This window comes from Medicago sativa, chromosome 5 (assembly GCF_051527215.1).
Source record: "Medicago sativa cultivar Bolivia chromosome 5, Bolivia_mono, whole genome shotgun sequence".
Classification (NCBI taxonomy): Eukaryota; Viridiplantae; Streptophyta; class Magnoliopsida; order Fabales; family Fabaceae; genus Medicago; species Medicago sativa.
The window spans coordinates 15,774,026-15,794,625 of NC_140753.1; the positions used below are offsets into that span (position 1 = coordinate 15,774,026).

At 33.5% G+C, this 20,600-nt stretch overlaps 2 protein-coding genes, 1 long non-coding RNA gene and 1 pseudogene across 3 annotated transcripts; 1 reads left to right on the forward strand and 3 right to left on the reverse strand.

The window, feature by feature from the left end:
- The first annotated feature begins 224 nt into the window (after window positions 1–224).
- Window positions 225–911, forward strand: LOC146920477 (uncharacterized). The gene is made up of 3 exons (XR_015010722.1): window positions 225–314; window positions 413–471; window positions 606–911. It is a non-coding gene; the product is annotated as an uncharacterized LOC146920477 (long non-coding RNA).
- A 4,567-nt stretch (window positions 912–5,478) lies between these two features.
- On the reverse strand, window positions 5,479–9,266 carry LOC146920478 (putative LRR receptor-like serine/threonine-protein kinase At3g47570). The gene is made up of 3 exons (XM_085713887.1): window positions 6,587–9,266; window positions 5,821–6,189; window positions 5,479–5,737 (listed from the first exon to the last, which is right to left on the reverse strand). The coding sequence occupies exons 1-3, from the start codon at window positions 6,897–6,899 to the stop codon at window positions 5,715–5,717; spliced, it is 705 nt and encodes a 234-aa protein (XP_085570013.1). The 5' UTR covers window positions 6,900–9,266; the 3' UTR covers window positions 5,479–5,714.
- On the reverse strand, window positions 7,218–9,266 carry LOC146920479 (uncharacterized; annotated as a pseudogene).
- Window positions 9,267–11,636: 2,370 nt separating this feature from the next.
- On the reverse strand, window positions 11,637–17,768 carry BMY2 (beta-amylase 2). Its single transcript, XM_085713890.1, has 10 exons — window positions 17,287–17,768; window positions 16,399–16,623; window positions 15,929–16,009; window positions 15,549–15,752; window positions 14,800–14,994; window positions 14,357–14,521; window positions 13,970–14,230; window positions 12,314–12,526; window positions 11,929–12,145; window positions 11,637–11,825 (listed from the first exon to the last, which is right to left on the reverse strand). The coding sequence occupies exons 1-10, from the start codon at window positions 17,653–17,655 to the stop codon at window positions 11,803–11,805; spliced, it is 1,953 nt and encodes a 650-aa protein (XP_085570016.1). The 5' UTR covers window positions 17,656–17,768; the 3' UTR covers window positions 11,637–11,802.
- Window positions 17,769–20,600: the final 2,832 nt, after the last annotated feature.

Genomic DNA, 20,600 nt, shown 5'->3' on the forward strand with positions numbered 1-20,600 from the left:
TGATCAGGACTCGAACCAAGTAAATTTTGTTGAAAAAGTTTTCGGATTTAGCAATAGTGAGTAAGCTCTGGATGTTAGTAGAAATTCAGGGGGTGATTCTGAAGAGGAATCCTAAGAATAAGTTATGTTAGTAGAAATTCAGGGGGTGATTCTGAAGAGGATTCTGAAGAGGACTGGCTCTAAACACAACGATGTTGGACTGCTGCAAATGTATTTTAAGACATTTGAACCTGAAGTTTCAGTTCAAGTCATGTATTGATCCATTGTGGGAGAACTCATCATTGTCTTTCTTCGGTATATATGTCATTTTAAATGTAAGTGCTAACTTAAAAAACTAATAAATTACTATGCAACACATATTGACTATGGAATAGAATTATAATCACACTTATCACACTTGCTAGCTATGCAGTTCATTTCTTGTTTCCAGTACACTTAACTTCCTAAAATGCAGTGTTCAGTTTGGAACAGGTGTGAAAGCATTTGAGTCTGCAGCATGCAACTTTTACAGTTAGCTTTTAACAATTTTTTCTTTCATTTTTTTTCTCTTTTTTTGTGTTGTAAGCTTGTAATATATACGAACTTTTTGTGTCTGGTGTACACAGGGCAGATAAGTTAGTGGAGAGCTACCTGAGAGAGTTACAAGTTACGAAGGCGTGTTCTATAATTACTTCACCATATAGGTACTTTGATCTATACAAGTTATGGCATGATGTATTATAAATACGTTTTTGTTTTCCTCTTTTTTTTTTGTGTATCTATCATGTAGAGACAAATGTGACAAGTTTTTTTGGCTTAGGGTGTGATGCTATGTGTTGTGTTCAGTCTCACATCTACGTATTAGCTACTTTCACTTGTTTGTGAAAACAGATAGAAATAATGATCTAGAGTCCTCTAGATACTGGTATGCAGTCAAAGTTGATTTGGATAGTTCTAAGTTATAAATGATTATTGATATCTAGTTAATTTATAATTTTTTTTAAAGTTTAAATTGGAGTATGAGTTTCACGAGATTTTTCGACAACTTCCTAGAAATTCATTCATGATTGGCCATCATTGTTTTTAAATTAATATGTAGGCAATTCTTTAGGTAAGGTTCCTCATTCCCTGTTGCTGCTGAAGCTCTTGATTCCAAATTTTGTCTTTCCATAGGAAAAGCATAGATACTTATTTATTTACATTGTGGGCTTGTTCATAGATCATTAATTTACGGTTATGATTTTGAATTGTGTTAGGAAAGGATGAACTATTATGGGCTGGTTCATTTATAGCTTATGGTTGTGTATGAATTACATCACAAATAACCAAGGTTATAGTTAGGATGTGTCTGAATTCAGCTGGAATAACCAAGGTTATTGGTTACAATTGTTTAATTACTGCACTTTTTAGATGCTTATACTTTTATTTTCGAACTTTTCAAGTCCAAATTAATGAAACAGCTGATTTGAAGTCTCAAATAATTTACTTATTAAATAAACATTTAGCGTCGGCCTGACCGACTCTAAAACTTTTTGCTGACTTTTGAATATTGACTTTAGCATCAGTGTGGCCGACTCTATAAAATTTTCGTTGACTATTGAAATATTGACTTTAGAGTTTTCCAATCCGACTCTAAAAAATTTAATTAGCGTTGGTTCAGCTGACTCTACTTGATTTGGTTGACTTTTCTAATGTTGGAATTATTAGCCTCGGCTCACTGTAGAGTCGCTATTATACTCGGTGTAACCGACGCTATATTAGCCTCGGTGTCCAGAAATCCGACGCTACCCAGTTGCTTCGAGTTTTTTAGCATGCCCTCGACCCCGACGCTAGTCCGACTCTAAATCAGTGCTAGCGTCGGTTTTTACCCTGTTAGAGTGGGTTTCTGGCCGACGCTAAAACGCTGTTTTCTTGTAGTGGATAATGTCTCTTTTCGATAGAAAACTGTAGTTTTCTGTTTTGAATAAAAAAGAATATGGCAGAGAAGAAAACCTAATAGAGAAAGAAGTATGCACAAATGTTGTGATAGTACTTAAGATTTAGAATTTGAATCTTTTGGTTCCAAATCTAAAGAAGTAATAGCAAAAGAAAACCTAATAGAAAGAAGTATAGATGAATAAAAAATAAAAATAATTAATATAGGTAGACTACAAAACAATGACAATGGTTGTGCTACTTGATTTAATGGTCAAAAGATCTACTTTTCTGCAGTGCAAAAATGTTATACTTTCTCACCTTAAATGGACCCTACTTGAAAGTCGATGCAGTATGTCATTGACAAAAGTTTCTTTCAGTGTGGAGTATTGGAAAGTAACATTATGTCAAAAAGTGGGCCAAAACCTTTTTGGAATTCCTCCTATTACCACATTGTACCCATTGGATGTGAAAAGGAAACTATATATGCTTAGCTGAATAAACCAATCGATACGAGAATGTTAATTTATTGCTTTTTGAGCTTTGGTAAAAGATTTTGTAAGAATGCAAACTCACTCGTCGAAATTAACACGAGCTTTGGTGAAAGCTATTGTCCGTCCTAATAAGTTTCCTAACTATGTGCCTTTGCTAAAAATCATTACCAATCGATGGAAGACTTGATGACTTCAAGATAATGGCCTTAATTAAAGCATATTGGACATATTATGATATGATATTAGCCACTTGATTCTTATAATTGACTAGACTAAGTATTATATGGAGAAATATAAATCCATAGTTTCATATTAACAATGGAGCCCCTCATATAGACCCAAAAAATAAAGGTCCTTTGGTGGACCTATGCAAATGACCTTCTACAGCATGTTACTCTCACCTAAGTTAATAATTTTAATTTTATTAGAATGTCCTTATATCCCTGACGTTTACGGTACAAATTAAATATGAATAGAAACACACGAGTGATACTGATGAATGATGATGAGGGTCTAAGTCCAACTTCAATAGACTTGACTTATGCAGAAATTCATCAAAAAATAAAATCATGTAGAAAATCTTCGACACATATTTCCTCTATCTTAATAATTAAAGGATCGAACCTTATTATAGAAATAAGGATCAAAGCAAAAAAAGGAGAAAGTTGTAAAATTATGTTGAGGTTGTCAAGGCTCTTTTACATATCTATAAATGTTGAGAAATTTTGTTACAAGCGTATCACTCCGAGACTTGTCTAACAGTCTTCCCTACACAAATACAAAATAGCACCCCATTATCTTTAACAAGAATTCCTACCAAACACTAATGAAAATCTTACAAATAATGGTTGAAGAAATATTGTATGACTGCAACAGATTAATATCACTTTCCAAATGAGAAAATGTTACTTTCACCACCAAATACCTATTGCAAAAGTGTTGGAGTTGAGCTAAGATAATCCATTCTTCAAACTCACATAAATCCTTTCATAATTACTTGAAACTTTATTTTGAGAGCCAAATGTTGGTAATTAGTTGTTAGAAATGTTATAGTGGACATCTTCAAACTCAATTAGGTTTATCTAAGATTGTGACGTTGTTGTTGACTACAAGTGTCTAATTTGGTGCCGACTGTTGAAACATCCTTCATAGTATAATTCAATGATCATGTACACAAATTTATAACAGAAGTGAACTAAAAATGAAAGTTGAATGGTATAAACGTTTTTAAATATAAACGAATAATTTGGCACGAAAATAAATAAATAAATAAAGGATTTAGTGCAGTTTTGCCTAAAATATAAAGTCCATCAAATGCCAAAAACATAAAAATCTCTAAACAAATAGAATCATAGGATTTCATTTGCAAGAGTGCATGGTCAGTTTCTTATTCGTTTCTTTTATCTGTTCCATCTACATTCCAGCCTTTCTAAACTAAAGAAACCAATGGTTAATCAAGCCAATTTGTTGTACAGTGGTAATGTGATTTAATGTATGCTGTTATCTTTGTAGGATATTGGACATTCTATTTTGGAAGCTTATTCAAGAGTTCTTGGAAATTTAGGATTCAGCATATTGTCTAGAATAGGAGATATATTACAAGAGGATTGTCTAAGCAGTTCTAACTCACTAAGTTGCTCCCCTGGAATAAATAATATCTCTGAAACTTGGATGGTGGATTCACATATTAAGCAATCCTTACTTCAAAAGATGAACAAAGCAGATGGACAATGTTGTGACAGTACTTCAGATTTAGAGCTCAAATCATTTGATGCTAAATCCCAAGATGTGATAATAGCTACACCAAGCAGGAGTAGTGTCTGGTGCATTAGTAGAGAGGCTTGTACAAGTGTGTCTACTCAAAATTTGCCATAGCGATTAATTTTTTGTCTGGATTTGTAAATGCTATTGTTATTATGATATGCTTAGTATGAATATACAGAAGCAAATTGATATGTTTTCCTTCTCATAATTTTTGAGTTATTTAAGGCACTGATAACAAATTAGATGTAGAGTTCTTTATTGACATTGAAGAGGAAATATCGGAAAAATTGAATGTGAAATCGGAAATAGAGAGTAGACTATTCTCATTACATTGAACTGGCTAAAGGTAATATTAGAAATCCGTATCTATAGCTATCTAATTACTGTTTAATCAAAAACCAAAGTTAAGCTCTAACAAGCTAACTGATTATAAATTGAAAATTAACAAGGTCAACAGACTAACTGAACTTAAGCTGTAATATGCACACTCAATTAAGGTGATAAATTGTGGTTGTTTTAACAACTCATCCGTTATTAGAGGAAATATCAATCCTAAACAGTGAAACTAAGCACTTCTCTACACTTGGAATAAGATTCTCATTGTTTCCATCTTGTATTTCTACTTTTGCATCTCTTGATACAAGATGTGGGTCCAAAATCTTCATCAGTGGGTCTTCATCCATACAATGCTCTCTTTCAGTCTTATCAGGACTAATGGACACAAACACTCGACACACTCAGAAAAGCAGCCTTATCAGGACCATGGCTGTCAGCAAACATGTCGAAAAATATATCAAGCGGCTTCCTATCCCTCTCATATTGACTATAAGCATTAATCGATATTCACCATGGTAACATTTCCAAGCAAAAATGTTTCACTTCGGCATTTTATTTAACACGTCTCTTGCAATATTCAAGCTACCGCATTTTGAATACATATCAAGAATGAAAGTTGCAAGAATGGCATTACTATTAGATGTGATCATAAAAGGATTATCAACAACCTTGTGGACACGCTGATGGACCCGATTCCTAGTATCAATGACTCTAGCAACATAAGCATTTGCTTCAATTCCATATTCACTATGCAACTATGAATACAATTTCCACAATGTTGATCAGGAATAACAGAAGTTTATGAAACAAATTCCCTATAGGTTTTTTCTGTATATCAGATTTATAAATGCAGCTGTAATTATTATATGCTCGCTAGGAATATATGGAAGCAATTTGAAATGTCTGCTTTCTTATAAATTTTGGGTTGTTTTAGGCTTTGATAGCATAATAGCTTGCATACAAATCTACGTTGAACACAATGGCACATAACTATGGGAGAAGTATATAAATTCTCACTTCATTAAATTAGAAAGCAATACAAACAATATTGTTTACTTATACAAAAACTATTGCACAGAATCAAATGTTTCTACCAGAATTAAGTGAATAACAAACCAGTAAACTAAGCATTGCCTCATGTTCCAGTTGGACCATGCAGTTTCTTCAAAAAAGTACATCATGATGCAAAACCTCCCTTTCCATAATGACTTGTAAATGCTGTTCAACTTAATTACTAGGAGTACGAAAACCTGAAATTCAAATTTTAATTCCATAAGCAACTAACGAGTTTGTATGATTCAATTAAGCATATAAATAAATGAGTTTATCTCACCAGCGAGAAAGGCCTTTCGGATTGTGTTAAGCTCTTGAGTAACATCCATAATATTCATTCTTTCTTTCGGTGATTCCATTGAACAAGTAAGTCCAATTCTAAAATGTGAAACTAAGGATTCCTCTACCCATGGAATAAGATTCACACGTTTTCCATCTTCTATTGCTACTTCTACATCTCTTGCTACAAGCTGTGGGTCCAAAATCTCTATAATGTTACGAGGAAATGAAGTTTCTACAAAGTTATGCAGATTTTGACCATCTTGAAAGACTTCATTGGTGGGTCTTCTACCGGTAAGTATTTCCAACATAAGGATTCCAAAGCTATACATGTCACCAGATGTTGACACTTCAGAACCCATTCCATAATCTAAAACATGAAACAAAAGTTGTTAATACCGTTAAAGGATAATTAACTTGAGATATAGGTGTTACTTGTGTAGCAAGTACTTGTGTGAAATATAACTAGTTTAACTGTTGTAACAGAATTAGTAAGTTGTATTGGTTAGGTATAGTTAGTTAGTAACTGTAGTTGAGTTAGAGTTGTTCACACTCTATAAGGCTATAGTAATTCATTGTAATACTCAAATTTTGTGAATAATATAATTCCTTCTTGTCACTCTATATAAGGCTCATTGTCTACTTTCATGGAGTTTGAGATTACTTCTTAACAAATAATATGTCCCTAGTGTAATATCAACTTTATACTAAAACAAACGAGGATTCAAAGAAATAATGGGAGACTCAAGAATTTAGAACATATATACCTGGAGGAGCATAGCCAACAGTTCTTTTTATTCCAGTTGTACTAGTTTCCTTATGAGAGGTACCATCAATGGCTTGAACGAGTCTTGCTATTCCAAAATCACTCACATGAGCAACCATGTCATAATCAAGAAGGACATTGCTTGGCTTTAGATCACAATGAAGGACCAATTGCTCATATTCTCGATGAAGATAATGTAATGCAGAAGCAACATCGATAATGATGTTTAATCTACGACCAAGGTCCCATGTTGTTGGAGTCTCTGCATTTAAATTCCTAGGATGTAGCCATCGTTCTAAGCTTCCATTTTTCATGTAATCAAAAACCAGAGCTTTAAATTCTTGACCTTTGTAATCTGTACTAGAACAACATGTTAAAATCTTAACTAAATTTCGGTGTCTAATATTTTTGAGTGCATTACATTCAACAATGAAACTCTTGTGAGCTCCATTTTTTTGGAGGTTGAAGACCTTTACAGCAACAACATTGTCTTCTGACACAAGATTTCCTCTGAACACATCACCTCAACTTCCTGATCCAATCAGGTTTTTATCCGAGAACCCATCTGTTCCTTGGAGTAATTCTTGGTATGAAACCTTATCTAGTTGATCAATTGCTGGTGAATCAAAAGATCACTTTGGATTTCTTTTCCTCATGCAGTAGATAGTTATGATAAATGAAAGTATGAGAAGAAAAGAAACCACGCTAACTATCACTGCTATCAACCTGAACTTGTGTCGTTTTGCATGTTTAATACCTCCACAAAGCTTTTTGTTTCCGGTCACTTCTATTTGGGATACATTTCCAAATACACCATTTGTTGGTACTTTTCCTTCCAACATGTTAAAAGAAACATTCAAATATTCCAAAACAGAGATATTTTGCATAACATCAGGAATTGATCCAGACAATTGATTTCTTGAAAGGTCTAAACTTCGAAGACCTTTGAGAGAAGCCATAGAGGATGGTATTGTTCCGCTGAAGGAGTTCCCTTGCAATTGAAGGTATTCTAAGGTTGTGCATTCACCAATAGTTCTAGGAATATCACCAGATAGATGATGATTCTCAGATAGATCTAGCATGTCAATATTTTTTAACATACCCACTTCTCTTGGTAAGCTACCACTCAAAGAGTTATGTGACAGGTTCAATACAATTGATAAATAAAAAATATGAAAAACCTCTACAGGTATGGTTCCGCTAAGCTTATTATCAGAAAGATCTAGATATTGTAACTTTTGACAGTTTCCAATGCTTGGAGGAATATTTCCTTGAAACATATTACCAGGTAAAGCCAAAGTAAACAATTGACTGAGATTGCCTATGAAGGGTGGTATATATCCTGACAACTTGTTTTCGCTTAGATCCAAAATTTGCATATTTTTGAAGTTCCCTAAAGTAGATGGAACAATTCCATCAAATTGGTTAAGTGGCATGGACAAAACAGTTAAGCCGACTAGACGTCCTAATTCTACAGGAATTTTTCCGGATATCTGATTAATCCCAAGATATAGTTTTTCAAGTTTAGTGGAGAAATTTCCTATGGAATTTGGCAAATGACCTCCAAAATTATTAACAGATATGGAAAGTGTGTGTAGTTTGCTGCAATTTGTCAAATATTTTAAAAACTCTAAATCCATAGTTGAATTGTCACCTAAATTGTTTTCTTGTAAATCTAGCAAGCTAAGATGTTGTAAATTCCCTAGACTTGGAACTTGTCCAACTAATTTGTTTGTTCCTATGTCTAGTAATTGTATGGCAGAAGCATTTGCAATCGAAACAGGGATTGTACCTGAGAATTGATTTCCTCCAAAATTTAATATTTTAAGATCAAGGAGGGTATTGAACATGTTGGGTGGAAGAGAGCCATGAAAGTTATTGTTTGTTACTGAAAAGACAACAAGTGATGAGATATTATAAAGACAAGATGGAATCTTACCAGACAAATTGTTCTCACCAAAAGATAAAAATGTCAAGTTTTTGAGGCGACATATTTCTTGTGGAATATCTCCTCCTAATTTGTTAGAAGCACACGTAAAACGCATTAAGGATGAAAGATTCCCTATGGATGAAGGGATCCCTCCAGTTAAATTGTTACCAAAAAGGGCGAATGAATGAAGCTTTTTCAAAGAGCCAATTTCAATTGGTATTTTCCCAATCAAATTGTTCCCTCCCAAAATAAAGTCTATGAGATTGGAGCAATATGTCAAGTTTCTAGGAATTTCTCCTGTAAACGAGTTATTAAGGAGATAAAGTTGTTGCAGTTGTAGCAACTGACCCAACTCCTGTGGAATTTCTCCAGAGAAACTATTGTTTTGAAGGTTGAGATTTATCAGAAAAGTGAGATTACCAACATAGGGAGATAAAGATCCATGTAACTGATATCCTGCCTGTAACCATTTGATGCATTGGGCTGCAAGAATTCCAAGATTCAAAAGCTTTATATGGATCACTTGATATTGATTCTTTGAATTTGAGCAATGCCAAATGATCTGATTGGTTTCCTAATGCAGCCACTGCCACAACTTTGTTTGTGTCAAACCACATTAAATTTAAGGTAAAAAGAAAAAGAAGATGAAGGTATAAAAATGTAGGTGACAACAAAGAAAAAGATTTCATTTGGTATAGAAGAAAGTGTGTGTGGTTTATGCTATTCAGTTTTGTTTGTGTTCGATAGTTATGTGGGAATAGAGAGGAAGCATGCGTTTAAATACTAGTATAGTAACTCCACACATACAAAAATAAGATATTATATTCAAAATTCAAGTCAATATTGAATGAACAGACAGAGACGAAGCACGTCACATGCATGGCATGGGAGCCAAACTGTGACAGTGCTACATTTTAACTACACGATTCTCCATTTTCTTTTTGGCTGCTATCTCATGTAATACTACATATGGACCTCTCAAAGGAGGCAACTTGAGGAAGATAATATTATTTAAACTGGAAGATAATGCCGTCAACAAACTATGTGGACCAAACTGGAAATTGAGAAGAAGCATGCATGCATTGAAATACTATATAGAGAAACATAAATCCATAGTTTCATATTAACAATGGGAGCCCCCTAAGACCATCTCCAATGACCCTATTGAAAGGGTGTTTAAGCTTGTTGAACCATTGGAGGAGAGAGTATTGAAGATGAGGTGGAGGAGAGAGTACATGAATGACTTCAACATGTTGAATCCTGCCACGCCGAGCCACGCGTCGCGTTTTGATTGTTTGAAAATTAGCGCGTGCATTACACGCGCCGACAGGGCGCGTGATGCGTCAGAGGACGCGGAGAGAGAAAAAGTTGTGGGGATAGGAGGGACACGTGTTGCAACGTAATTGGCAGTTTCGATTTATATTTTCTTAATGCTTTGGACTCAATTATTTCGTTGCAAATAATTTTTTTTATTTTTTTACTAAAATTCGTAAAAAAAAAATTCTCTACAAATAGAGACTTGGATCATTTGATTTGGACACAGAAACAAAAACCAAGTTTTCCACTCTCTTAATCTTATATTAGTTTTTCACTCTCTTGAAATGAATCACAATAATAATCAATTCAACACCCAAAATTCTTCTGATTACCCATTTAACTACCAAAATCCGAACAATTATCAACACCCAAATCAATTTTCCAACCAACATCCTCAAAATCCAAATCAATTTCCCAACCAACATCCTCAAAACATGTCAAATTTTGGTTTTACATTTTAAGTTAAGAAAATAAAAATAAATTATTTTACAAAATTTTGTTTTTCCATAAAAAACTAAAAAATAAATTGTTAATTGTATTATTTTAATTTAATTATAATCGATAATTATAATTTTATGTAATTATAAAAACAAAAATTAAATAAGAATAAGAAATAAAAAGTGGTGGGGTAGGGTGTTAAATGAAAACCATTGGAGTGGTAAAAATTGAATGGGTGTTGAATTAAGTAGAAAATGATGTGGAGTGTTGGGAATTGAAAAAGTGGATGTTGAAGGTTGTTGAATGTATTTTGCCCATTATACATGGTATCTACAATGGTAAAACACTTTCAACAACTTTCAACACCCACTTTTTCAATTCCCCAACACTCCACATCATTTTTTCTCTCTTAATTCAACACTAATTCAATTTTTACCTCTCCAATGGTTTTCATTCAACACCCTACCCCACCACTTTTTATTTCTTATTTTTATTCTTATTTAATTTTTGTTTCTATAATTACATAATTCGATTATAATTAAATTTAAATAATACAGTTAACAATTTATTTTTTAGTTTTTTTTGAAAAACAAAATTTTGATTGTTGAATTGATTATTATTGGGATCCATTTCACTAAGTAAAGACTAAAACTTCAAAAGAAAAGCTAATAATAAGATTAAGAGAGTGAAAAATTTGGTTTTTTTCTGTGTCCAAATGAAATGATCCAAGTCTCTATCTGTAGAGAAAAAAAAATCACGAATTTTGGTAAAAAAAATAAAATAATAAAATAATTATTTGCAATGAAATAATTGATCCCAAAACATTAAGAAAATGAAAAATCTAAGCAACCAATCATGTTGCAACACGTGGCATGCGGGACAAACATTCAACATGTTGAATGTATTCATCTACTCTCTCCTCCATGTCATTTTCAATAGGCTTGCTTCCAATGGTTCAACAAGTCTCAATATGCTTTCAATAGGGCCATTGGAGATGGTCTAAATATGGAACCAAAAAAACAAGGGTCTATTGGTGGACCTATGCAAATGACCTTCTACAATCTGTTATTCTCACCTAAGTTAATAATTTCAATTTTATTGGAATGTGCTCATATAGCCTGACGTTTACGGTACAAATATATGAATAGAAACACACCAGTGATGAATGATGATGACGGTCTAAATCCAACTCAATAGACTTGTGCAGAAGTTCATCAAAAAATAAAATTATGCAGAAAATCTTCGATACATATTTCCTCTATCTTAATAATTAAAGGATTGAACCTTATTATCAAAAAAAGGATCGAAGAAAAAAAACAAAAAAAGTTGTAAAATTATGTCGAGGTTGTTATGGCTCTTCTGCAGATCTTTAAAATATTTTATATATAAATAGCTACCGTTGTTACAGAAGACATTGCACTACAATAAGAGAAGACAACTATTAATTTTCAAGCATGTCCCTATGTAGCCACAACAACAGGGTAAATTACACCCCACAAAATGACCTTGTTAAAAAGTAAGATTTGCAGCCATTAAAGATTCCCTGTCATCTCACCTGCAAGGATAAAAAGCTTTAATAAAAATAAAATGGAAAATATTTGCTAGAGAGAAACAATACAAAACTTGAATAGATCAAAGTGAATTCTAAGGATTCTTACCATGCATGCATTTGATGAAGAAATCCAATTCTGACAGGCAAACATTTCCCTGAAGCAAAGATGGTTGCTGATAAACAAAGAATGAAAAGTGCCGGTGATCAGGATCATTTCTGGGCTTTGCCATCTCAATCAATCTCTCGTACCTTTCTCTATCATAGCAAAAGATTGCATTCTCTCCAGAAGTGATCAACCCTCGTTCCCAAGCTGAGTTTAATACCTGTACAATCACCATTCGTAACAAATGGATGAAAACATGCATGGCACCAAGTTGATCAAAATAAGTAATGCAAATCAATGTAAAGTTGCAAACTATCTAAAAAGATACCACTTCACCCATCATACAAGTTATTTCAAAGCTGGATTAAGGTGGTAAAACGAAAATTACCTGCCAACTCAGGCCATCTGGATCAACCAATGACTCATTAGCTTCCTGGTTGGAAGGATTAAATCCTAAGCAGACAAATTTCATGGTGACAGCGTGTTTTTTCAGAATCTCAAACACAGGAGAGTATCCATCCTGATTTGTGGGATTGTGATATCCTGCTGTCAATTCTGCTGCATGACTAGGAGTCTTGTACCACCAGTATACGGCAGGAACCTGCAGTGTTTATTCATTAAGTTTAGCGAGAAGGTCGGATACAACTTCATTTGGCATGCTTTTACTTTCAATAGCAGGATATGTATTTTTTAAGTGGTGCGAGAACCATGCTTCCTAACGTTAAAATGTTAATACTAAACAGCTAAACATAAAAGAGTTTATGATTAAACTTAATTTGTCCTTTTTGCATTGAATAGTTAAATCCTGATTTCTGATCTCCTACCTGTACACAACCCCAAAAAGAAATTCTAACAGAAAATTTGCAGTGCATAAAGACAAGTACCCGAAATAAATTATTACTAACTATGATTCCAGATAAAGGATTACCACGTTAATATATTAAAAGGAATTAACAAAACTTAGTTTAATGTAACAACCAAGGGGAACCTCAGTCACAAGTTTGAGTCGTGAATCAAAGGTAAGACTATCTACGATAAACCTAAATGGATCCAATATGGTAGGAGCTTTGTAGCCCAAATTTACCCTTTTCTCAACTAAACCACACTGCAGAATAGAATAACTTTGACAGACTGAATTAGTCATGCTTTTGCAAACACCACAAGCAAGAATTATTTTGTATTATTAGGCAATTATTAGTTCAATATCCCCTTAAAATGGGATGAAAAATCAAGGATAAACTTAATACCAAATTGTATCGTTAAAACTTGCACGCCAAGTCTATGTTTGATTTAGGGGTAAAAACTTAAAGAGAAACTTTTATGGGAGATTGAAATTCTAAAATTAGAATGCTAGCCACAAAAGTAAATAAGATATTAAGTTTTACAGAGTAGCGTTCCTCTTCTTCCGGAGATTGAATTTTACCCCATATGTGAAACTAAGGTTGTAATTCCCTTTTCAAGTTTATTATTCATTCTTATTGTTTGTTCACCTCCTTTGTTTTCTTCCTGGTTTCCAGTCTCTTGCAACCCTTCACCAACAAGATTTGAATATCTTGCATCTCTCAACTATAATTACGACTCTTTTGGCTTTTGTTGCATGAAAATGCCATCATACAACTTGGACATTTATTCCATAGCTGTTATTGATTTTTGAAACTGCGATTGATTCTGAGAGTGTTTTCTTTGAGATGTGATAGAATCTGACTTCCTTGCTGACATTCTCACAGCTCACAAGATAACTCCAGACCTCTTTTTCTGTTTACTATCCTTTTTTTGAAATCAAATTTTTATTTATGTCCTACACATCTCTAATATTCAAGGGATAGGAAATTATACACCATTAGCATTTATTCTATGAATGGTCTCTCTTAAATTTTAACAGTATAGTAAATGCCTCATATTAAAGGGCATACCAAACTGACACTAGGTACCATCTATCAATTATGAATGCAATCAATACCAGCAGCAACTAACATCATCCAAATTTAGCCACAATTATAAGATAAAACCACAACATGAAAAACTGATATACCAGAAAAACTACCTTGACAATAATTTTTGTTCCCTCAAAAGCAAGGTTTGCAAGAGACAAAACATTATCTGCATGGTCTACTAAAGTCTGGGAGTACCAATGTAAGAAGAAGCGTCCATAATAGTTGTCATAATCACCTCGCTCACAAAAGAATCCAGTCTCATGTGGCATAGAGTTGTAATGCCCAGCATTATCAGGTCCTCTAGCCCAAAAAGAGTGACCGCGTAGTTTGGCAGCTCTGCGCAGACTATGTTGCAAGTATTTATCATAGCACTGCTCATATATGATTATATAGAAAATCAGACTTCCTTACAAACGTATAGAATATAATAGCACATCTGTTATTTATGATTCAGAATAATGCAACGGTTTTGAAATGAGGCCAAAAGAACGAGGTACCTGAAACTCACCAATACCAGGATACCTCCACCCCATCCTTTCTGAAAAGGAAGGGTATTTCAGCTCCCCAGATGCTCCCAGACCAATTTCTACAGCATCAATCATACCTTCTGCAAACAGGTCATCAAACTCTGTCCGAAAGCTTCTCATCATATCAAAATAGACCTGTATATAATGCAGAAGGCTAATCAGAAAGAAAAAAAAAATTAAAGAAAACATAACATGTAACTGATGATTGACGTTAACTTACAGAGTATATAATCTATGAAATACAGAAATCTTCTATAACCATATACAAACAAGAAACAAATGTTTTTTCCCTTTCGGGTGAAATGCAGATACACTGGAAATTGGTATGTAAACATAAATAACAGGCATTTGACTGTAGTTAGCACTTAATAGTTGAATCAATGAGAGAAATAAATCTATTGGATATTTTATACCTCAATTCCAGTTCTTCCTTTGAGAACTCGCTCTTTGTCAATTCCCCAAGATAGGCATTCAGTATTTCGTCGTCCTTCACGATCTGTGAAAAATATGTCCTGGTTGTCTTTTCCAATATCCAAAACCCATTGTGGGAGGGAAATCAATGCATCACTAGAATCATTCCCTCCACATTCATGAAATGCCATAACAACCTTCAGAATTTGAAGTAAGAGTCAAGATAGGTTATCAAACAACGTTAAAGATGCCTCTTCAAAACATATTTTAAAGATGCTTTCCAATTAGAGGAACTTCTGACATGTTTTAAAACAATGTAATGTTTGATTTTCACATACTATCCAAGCTAGGGAAACAATCTTATTTATCACGCTGAAAGAAAACAAATATTTAAGAATTAAGAAATAATACAATTGACATCATCCAACCACTACATTTGCCCTCTGTACTTCGCCACATTCTCTGTGTTCCCTATTCAGTCCTTCATGTAGTGTAATAGTATAAGAACTTTATAGGGAGGACTCTAATTTTAACAAAATTCCTAACCAGAAATGACACGCTTGTAATAGAAAATAAATGATTTGGTTGGCCCTATTAATCATCATGATATACACACATATATATATATATATATATATATATATATATATATATTGACAAGTCAAAGTCATAATCATTTTAGATAAATTTTCCATTTTGAAGGATGGATGCGTGTATAACATGATAGGATATGAACAATTAAAATATATACCTGTATATTCAGCTTGAATTCTCTAATTATACTAAAAAGCTCCCTATACCCAGACCACACATATTTCTGGGAGTTCCAGCCTTCAACAATGCCCCACCAACAATCCACAACAACACCATCAATATTTAAGGACTTAATATGGATTAGCTCCTGCCTAATGCCTTCAGGATCCATCAACTGGCAAAATTTGTTAATAATACCAGCCTGCAATAAAAAGCTAATTTTAGAAACCCTGTGATCAAATACAAGGCAAACAGAGTTAAAGCCTCAAAAGGTCACGCTAAGTGAAACCTGTAAGTACACATTTTTTTGTCTAGAACTTATTACATAGGTTGGAAGCTAGCTAAACATTAAGCAAACAACAAATACGAGACACTTACTGGGAGTTTTATGTAAACAGGAACATACGGTGTGCAATTGAAGTCATTTTCATGCACCCCTGAATGAATATCTTGCATAAGCTGCATCAATAAATTACAAATTTAGATGGTCCTGTTCAATCACTTCTCGACATCCACATTATAAATTTAAACACACCACTTGGGTTAAAAACACTAACATACAATGAAATAAGCTTTATGCAATTGGTTCGCAACTTTGGCTCGTTAGAAAAGTATAGTTTAAGAATGTCTAATTTACAATCTTCAACCAATAGTATATCAATAAACACCAGACCAGAGAATTTGATTATGCTGAGTGAATTAATTGATCAGATTTCCGATATCATATCAACAGAAACTAGAAAAACAGTGAGGATAACAGTCAAACATGCAAATTTTTACGAATAAATATGCATCAAATCAAAATGATACAAAAGCAACAAAATGATTGAATTAGTCACCAAAATCACCTGATCAGCCTCCAAGCAGTCAGTTGAATTGATTGGGCTTACACTTGCATAGTTTCCATTCTTTGAGTCCCTTTCTGCAATTAAAACAGAATCAATAGATGCAGGTGACACACATTCATCAACTCTAAGTCCCGGTGACTGATTCTCTAGTGTTTCCTTAACCGAACAAGTTCTCAAAGTACCACCAGATGGTTGACTTTCAACTGACCTTGCGGCAAATGATCCCTGGATAATAAAACCTTAATCAAACATAAACACTAAAGAATAAAAAATTGTTAACAAAATATTTCCCAACCCAACATTTCAACATATTGATTTATTTATTTTCTTATGATCAATCTAAGCACCAACTAAATCATGTAGTTCAGCTCAAGTGATTAAAGCATTTTAGTTAAGGTCGGATAGCTTGGCTAGTACTTCTTGCTGAAATAATACTCTATCAGAGTTTACTTACTTCCGAATCAATCACTGGATTTCCCCGATTAAGACCAAAATAAAAAACTCTAAGCAATAACTAACTAAGGGCCTATTTGGATTGGCTTATTTGAGCTTATGTACAAGCATGAGCACTTGTGAGACTGTTTGAGAGGACTTATAAAAACAGCTTCAAACATGTTGATAAGCCGTGTTCAGCTTATTTTCATAAACTCTCGAATGGCTTATGAAAGCAACTTATATGACAACAATTTCACTTTATATCTTTTGTTATGGAAATAACTTATACATAAACGCTTATTACAATAAGCGATTATGCTATAATCTGCAAATTAAGTTGTTAAAAATGCGGTGCTAGGTAGGTTCTAAATTGAAAGCACGAACACAGACACCGGACACGCCTTCAATCAGAAGTAATCATCAAAATTGAAATATAAAAAGAAGGAAAGCAACCATGTTGGAAGGAGGGAGACACTGGCGATAGGTAGTTCCATCAGCATCAACAATCCAACCAGCTTCACGCGCGAGAGCAGCAAGTACATCATTCATATCAGCACGCGCCGGGAGAGGGAAATTACCATACTGACGGAGTCCAGCTAACATTCTACTCGTGATAGCTCGACGGTGTCGTTCCCGGAGCTTCGTTCGTTCCTTTTCTTTCTCTCGCTCTTTTTTTCCTTTTCCGGTGGAATTTGTCCCCGCTGCCGTGGCGGCGAAGCCACGTAAACGGCGGGGTTGTGGTTGGGGTAAGTAATCGGAGCTGTGGTCGCTTTGTGGGTCGAGATCTTGTGTGGAAGTAGCATCTTCGGTTGTGTTCTTCATTTTCGTTCACAATTTTGTTACCGTTCTACCACCTTTTTACTCAAACTCATTCAAACTCGTTCAGCAACTCAACTCAATTTAACTCAGTGTTGTTCTCTCTGTCTTAGTTTATTCTGAGGTAACTGAATTTTTGTCCCCTATTTTGTCAAACTCATGAAAATGGTCGTTTTCTTTTTTAATTGAATTTTTTTATTTGTTGTAATTTTGATTTCAAAGTTGTGATTTTTAGCATATAAAAAAAAGGGAAATGTTAACTTGTGCTCAAAAGAACAAGTTTAGAAACTAAACATAGAAATTTTTTCTTGGAAAATGTCCATTCAATATATTAAAAATTTAAAATTTTGTCTTTTCAATAGAAAAGTTACTTTTTAATTTCATTTTTAGTTTCTTAACTTGTGCCCTTAGGGCACAAGTTAATTAAGTTTTTAGTCCCTATAAATATTCACAGTTTTGTTTTTAGTCCCTACAAAATAAAATCACACTTTTTAGTCCCTCTAAAATTTTCCATCAACATTTTTAGTCCCTGTAAAAAAATTTCATCAACATTTTTGGTCCCTAAAATGCTTAAGGAAAATGTCACAGGGACTAAAAAGTGTGATTTTATTTTGTATGGACTAACAAAGAAAACTGTGAATATTTATAGGGACTAAAAACTTAATTAACCCTAAAATCAAAATTTAGTTTTTTTTTTGTTTGGTGTTTACCTTTGGGCAGAGGAAAAGAGCCTTGGAAGCCGGAATTCCACTGGATGTATGTTTGATTCCACTAATCAAAATTGATTCTAGACATGTAGAATTGATTTTGATATGTTTGGTTATTGTCTAGTATAATTGATTGCCTCCAAAATTAATTCTATTTGAAGTTAAGGTATGTAGCTTTTGATTTTAGATTTGTTTCACGCACAAATTTATAGTTCAACTCACTTTTATATAAATGTATACAAACACAAATCTCTTTTTTTCTTTTTACAAAATCACAAATCACTTTTAGTGAGAATCTAACAAAAATCAATTCTCACCGCATAACCAAACACAAGCAAAGCAAGTTTAGCGATCAAGAATTGTTCATTCAACAGTCAAATTTAGGTTCTTTCAAAGGATCCATCCTTTGACGTAGCTCATTAACCATTTTAGCTTAAAATTATTATTATTTTATGTCAAAAATCATCAATTCAGTGAAGAAAGAAAAAAGTATGGTTAGAACCAAAATTACAACAAGTATGAAAATAGTTTGGTTCAAAAAACAAGTATGAAAATAGAAGACCAAGCATTCGATATTAAAAGAAAAAAGTGCAATTAACCATTTTTATTTATGTATGTATGTATGTATGTATGTATATATATATATCTTTCACATATCTGATTGATTTTAACAATTAGTCTATCCACGATTTAATGCGCTACATGAGGTTATCAAATTTTGGACATGCGCAAAATGTGTCTTTAAGAGTCAAAATAATGCTAGAAAGTACTCCATCCGTTTTTAAATATAAGCAAAAGTCACTTTTTAAGTTCATTCATTTAATGATGTATGTGATTCATAATATGGACCACATACATCATTAAATGAATGAATCTAAAAAGTGACTTTTGCTTATATTAAAAAACGGAGGGAATAGAAGAGAAATGATATTTGTACAACCAATTTGTGACAACTTTTTGACAACTTTCTCTCTCATACTCACATTATGCTTTTATTCTCTCTCTTCCTTTTTCTCTCCATTGTTTTTGACCAATGAAAATAGAGAGAAAAGGAGTTGTTACAAAAGTTGTTGGAAATGGTTGTTCAAATATCACTACTCAAAGTAGAAACACACTCTCTAACACACTCAATCTTCCCTCAAAATACCACACATAATTTGACACTTCTATTTAAATTCATATAGATTCCACCAAATTATGTAGGTTCCATGGACCATATAGGCCAATATAAATTTTAACCAATACACCAACGACTGCCTTTTAGAAGTAGAAGTCATTGTTAATCCTCATGATTGAGGTTATAACTTAATTGATGAGTGATGACTATTTGACAAACGAGTAAACCCATTTATTTTCTCTTGTTTTGTCCAAATTGACAAGGACCATCTTAGACATTACAACAAAAAAAACCGATAACTTCTAATGTTTTCTAGGTGATGTCTACTTTGAACCTTATGTGAGCTCTCCAAATTTTGCTCTTTGTAACATACACCTATGAGTGTTGTTTAACTACTTCTAGTTTTATTTTTCAAATCACATTTTTTTGGTGTACCACCAAACATATACTACAAAGGTGTGGCAGCAGCACTGAATGGAGATTCTACATGAGATCAACTTTAACCAGACAACAAAAAACAAAACTAGGCAGACCAGGTTGTACAAACCACAGTTATTTGTTCTTTTTTTAGTTTGGAGACAATAGGAAATTACCACTCCCACAATCTACTAGACAACTTCCTTATCTCCTCTCAGGCTCTCACACTACACTTCAAATGTTTCTTTACCTTTTTCCCTTTTTTCCTCTGAAAAGTTAAAGTATGTTACACGCGTGCACTTGGTTAAAATCAACAATTTCAAGCACTTGGTCAAAGATGCTTTGTTAAAATCAATAATTTCCTTAGTTTTTATGATGAAGAGAAAAAGAGAAATGATTTGACTGGCTTTTCTCCCTCCTTTTGTGTAATCATGTAAGTTTCACAGATGTGGAGAAAACAAAAGTATGTCGTATACACCCTCCGGTCACTAATATAAGCAAAAAAACTACATTTTAGGTTCATTTATTTAATGATGTATGTGGTCTATAATAAAGACCATGTGCATCATTAAATGAATGAATCTAAAATGTAGATTTTTGCTTATAATAGTGACCGGAGGATGTACTCAATAAGGACCTTTTTTTAGTGCAACATGTAGGCAGAATTACTCAATAAGGAACGGACAATAGCCTGCAATCCATCCCATCTT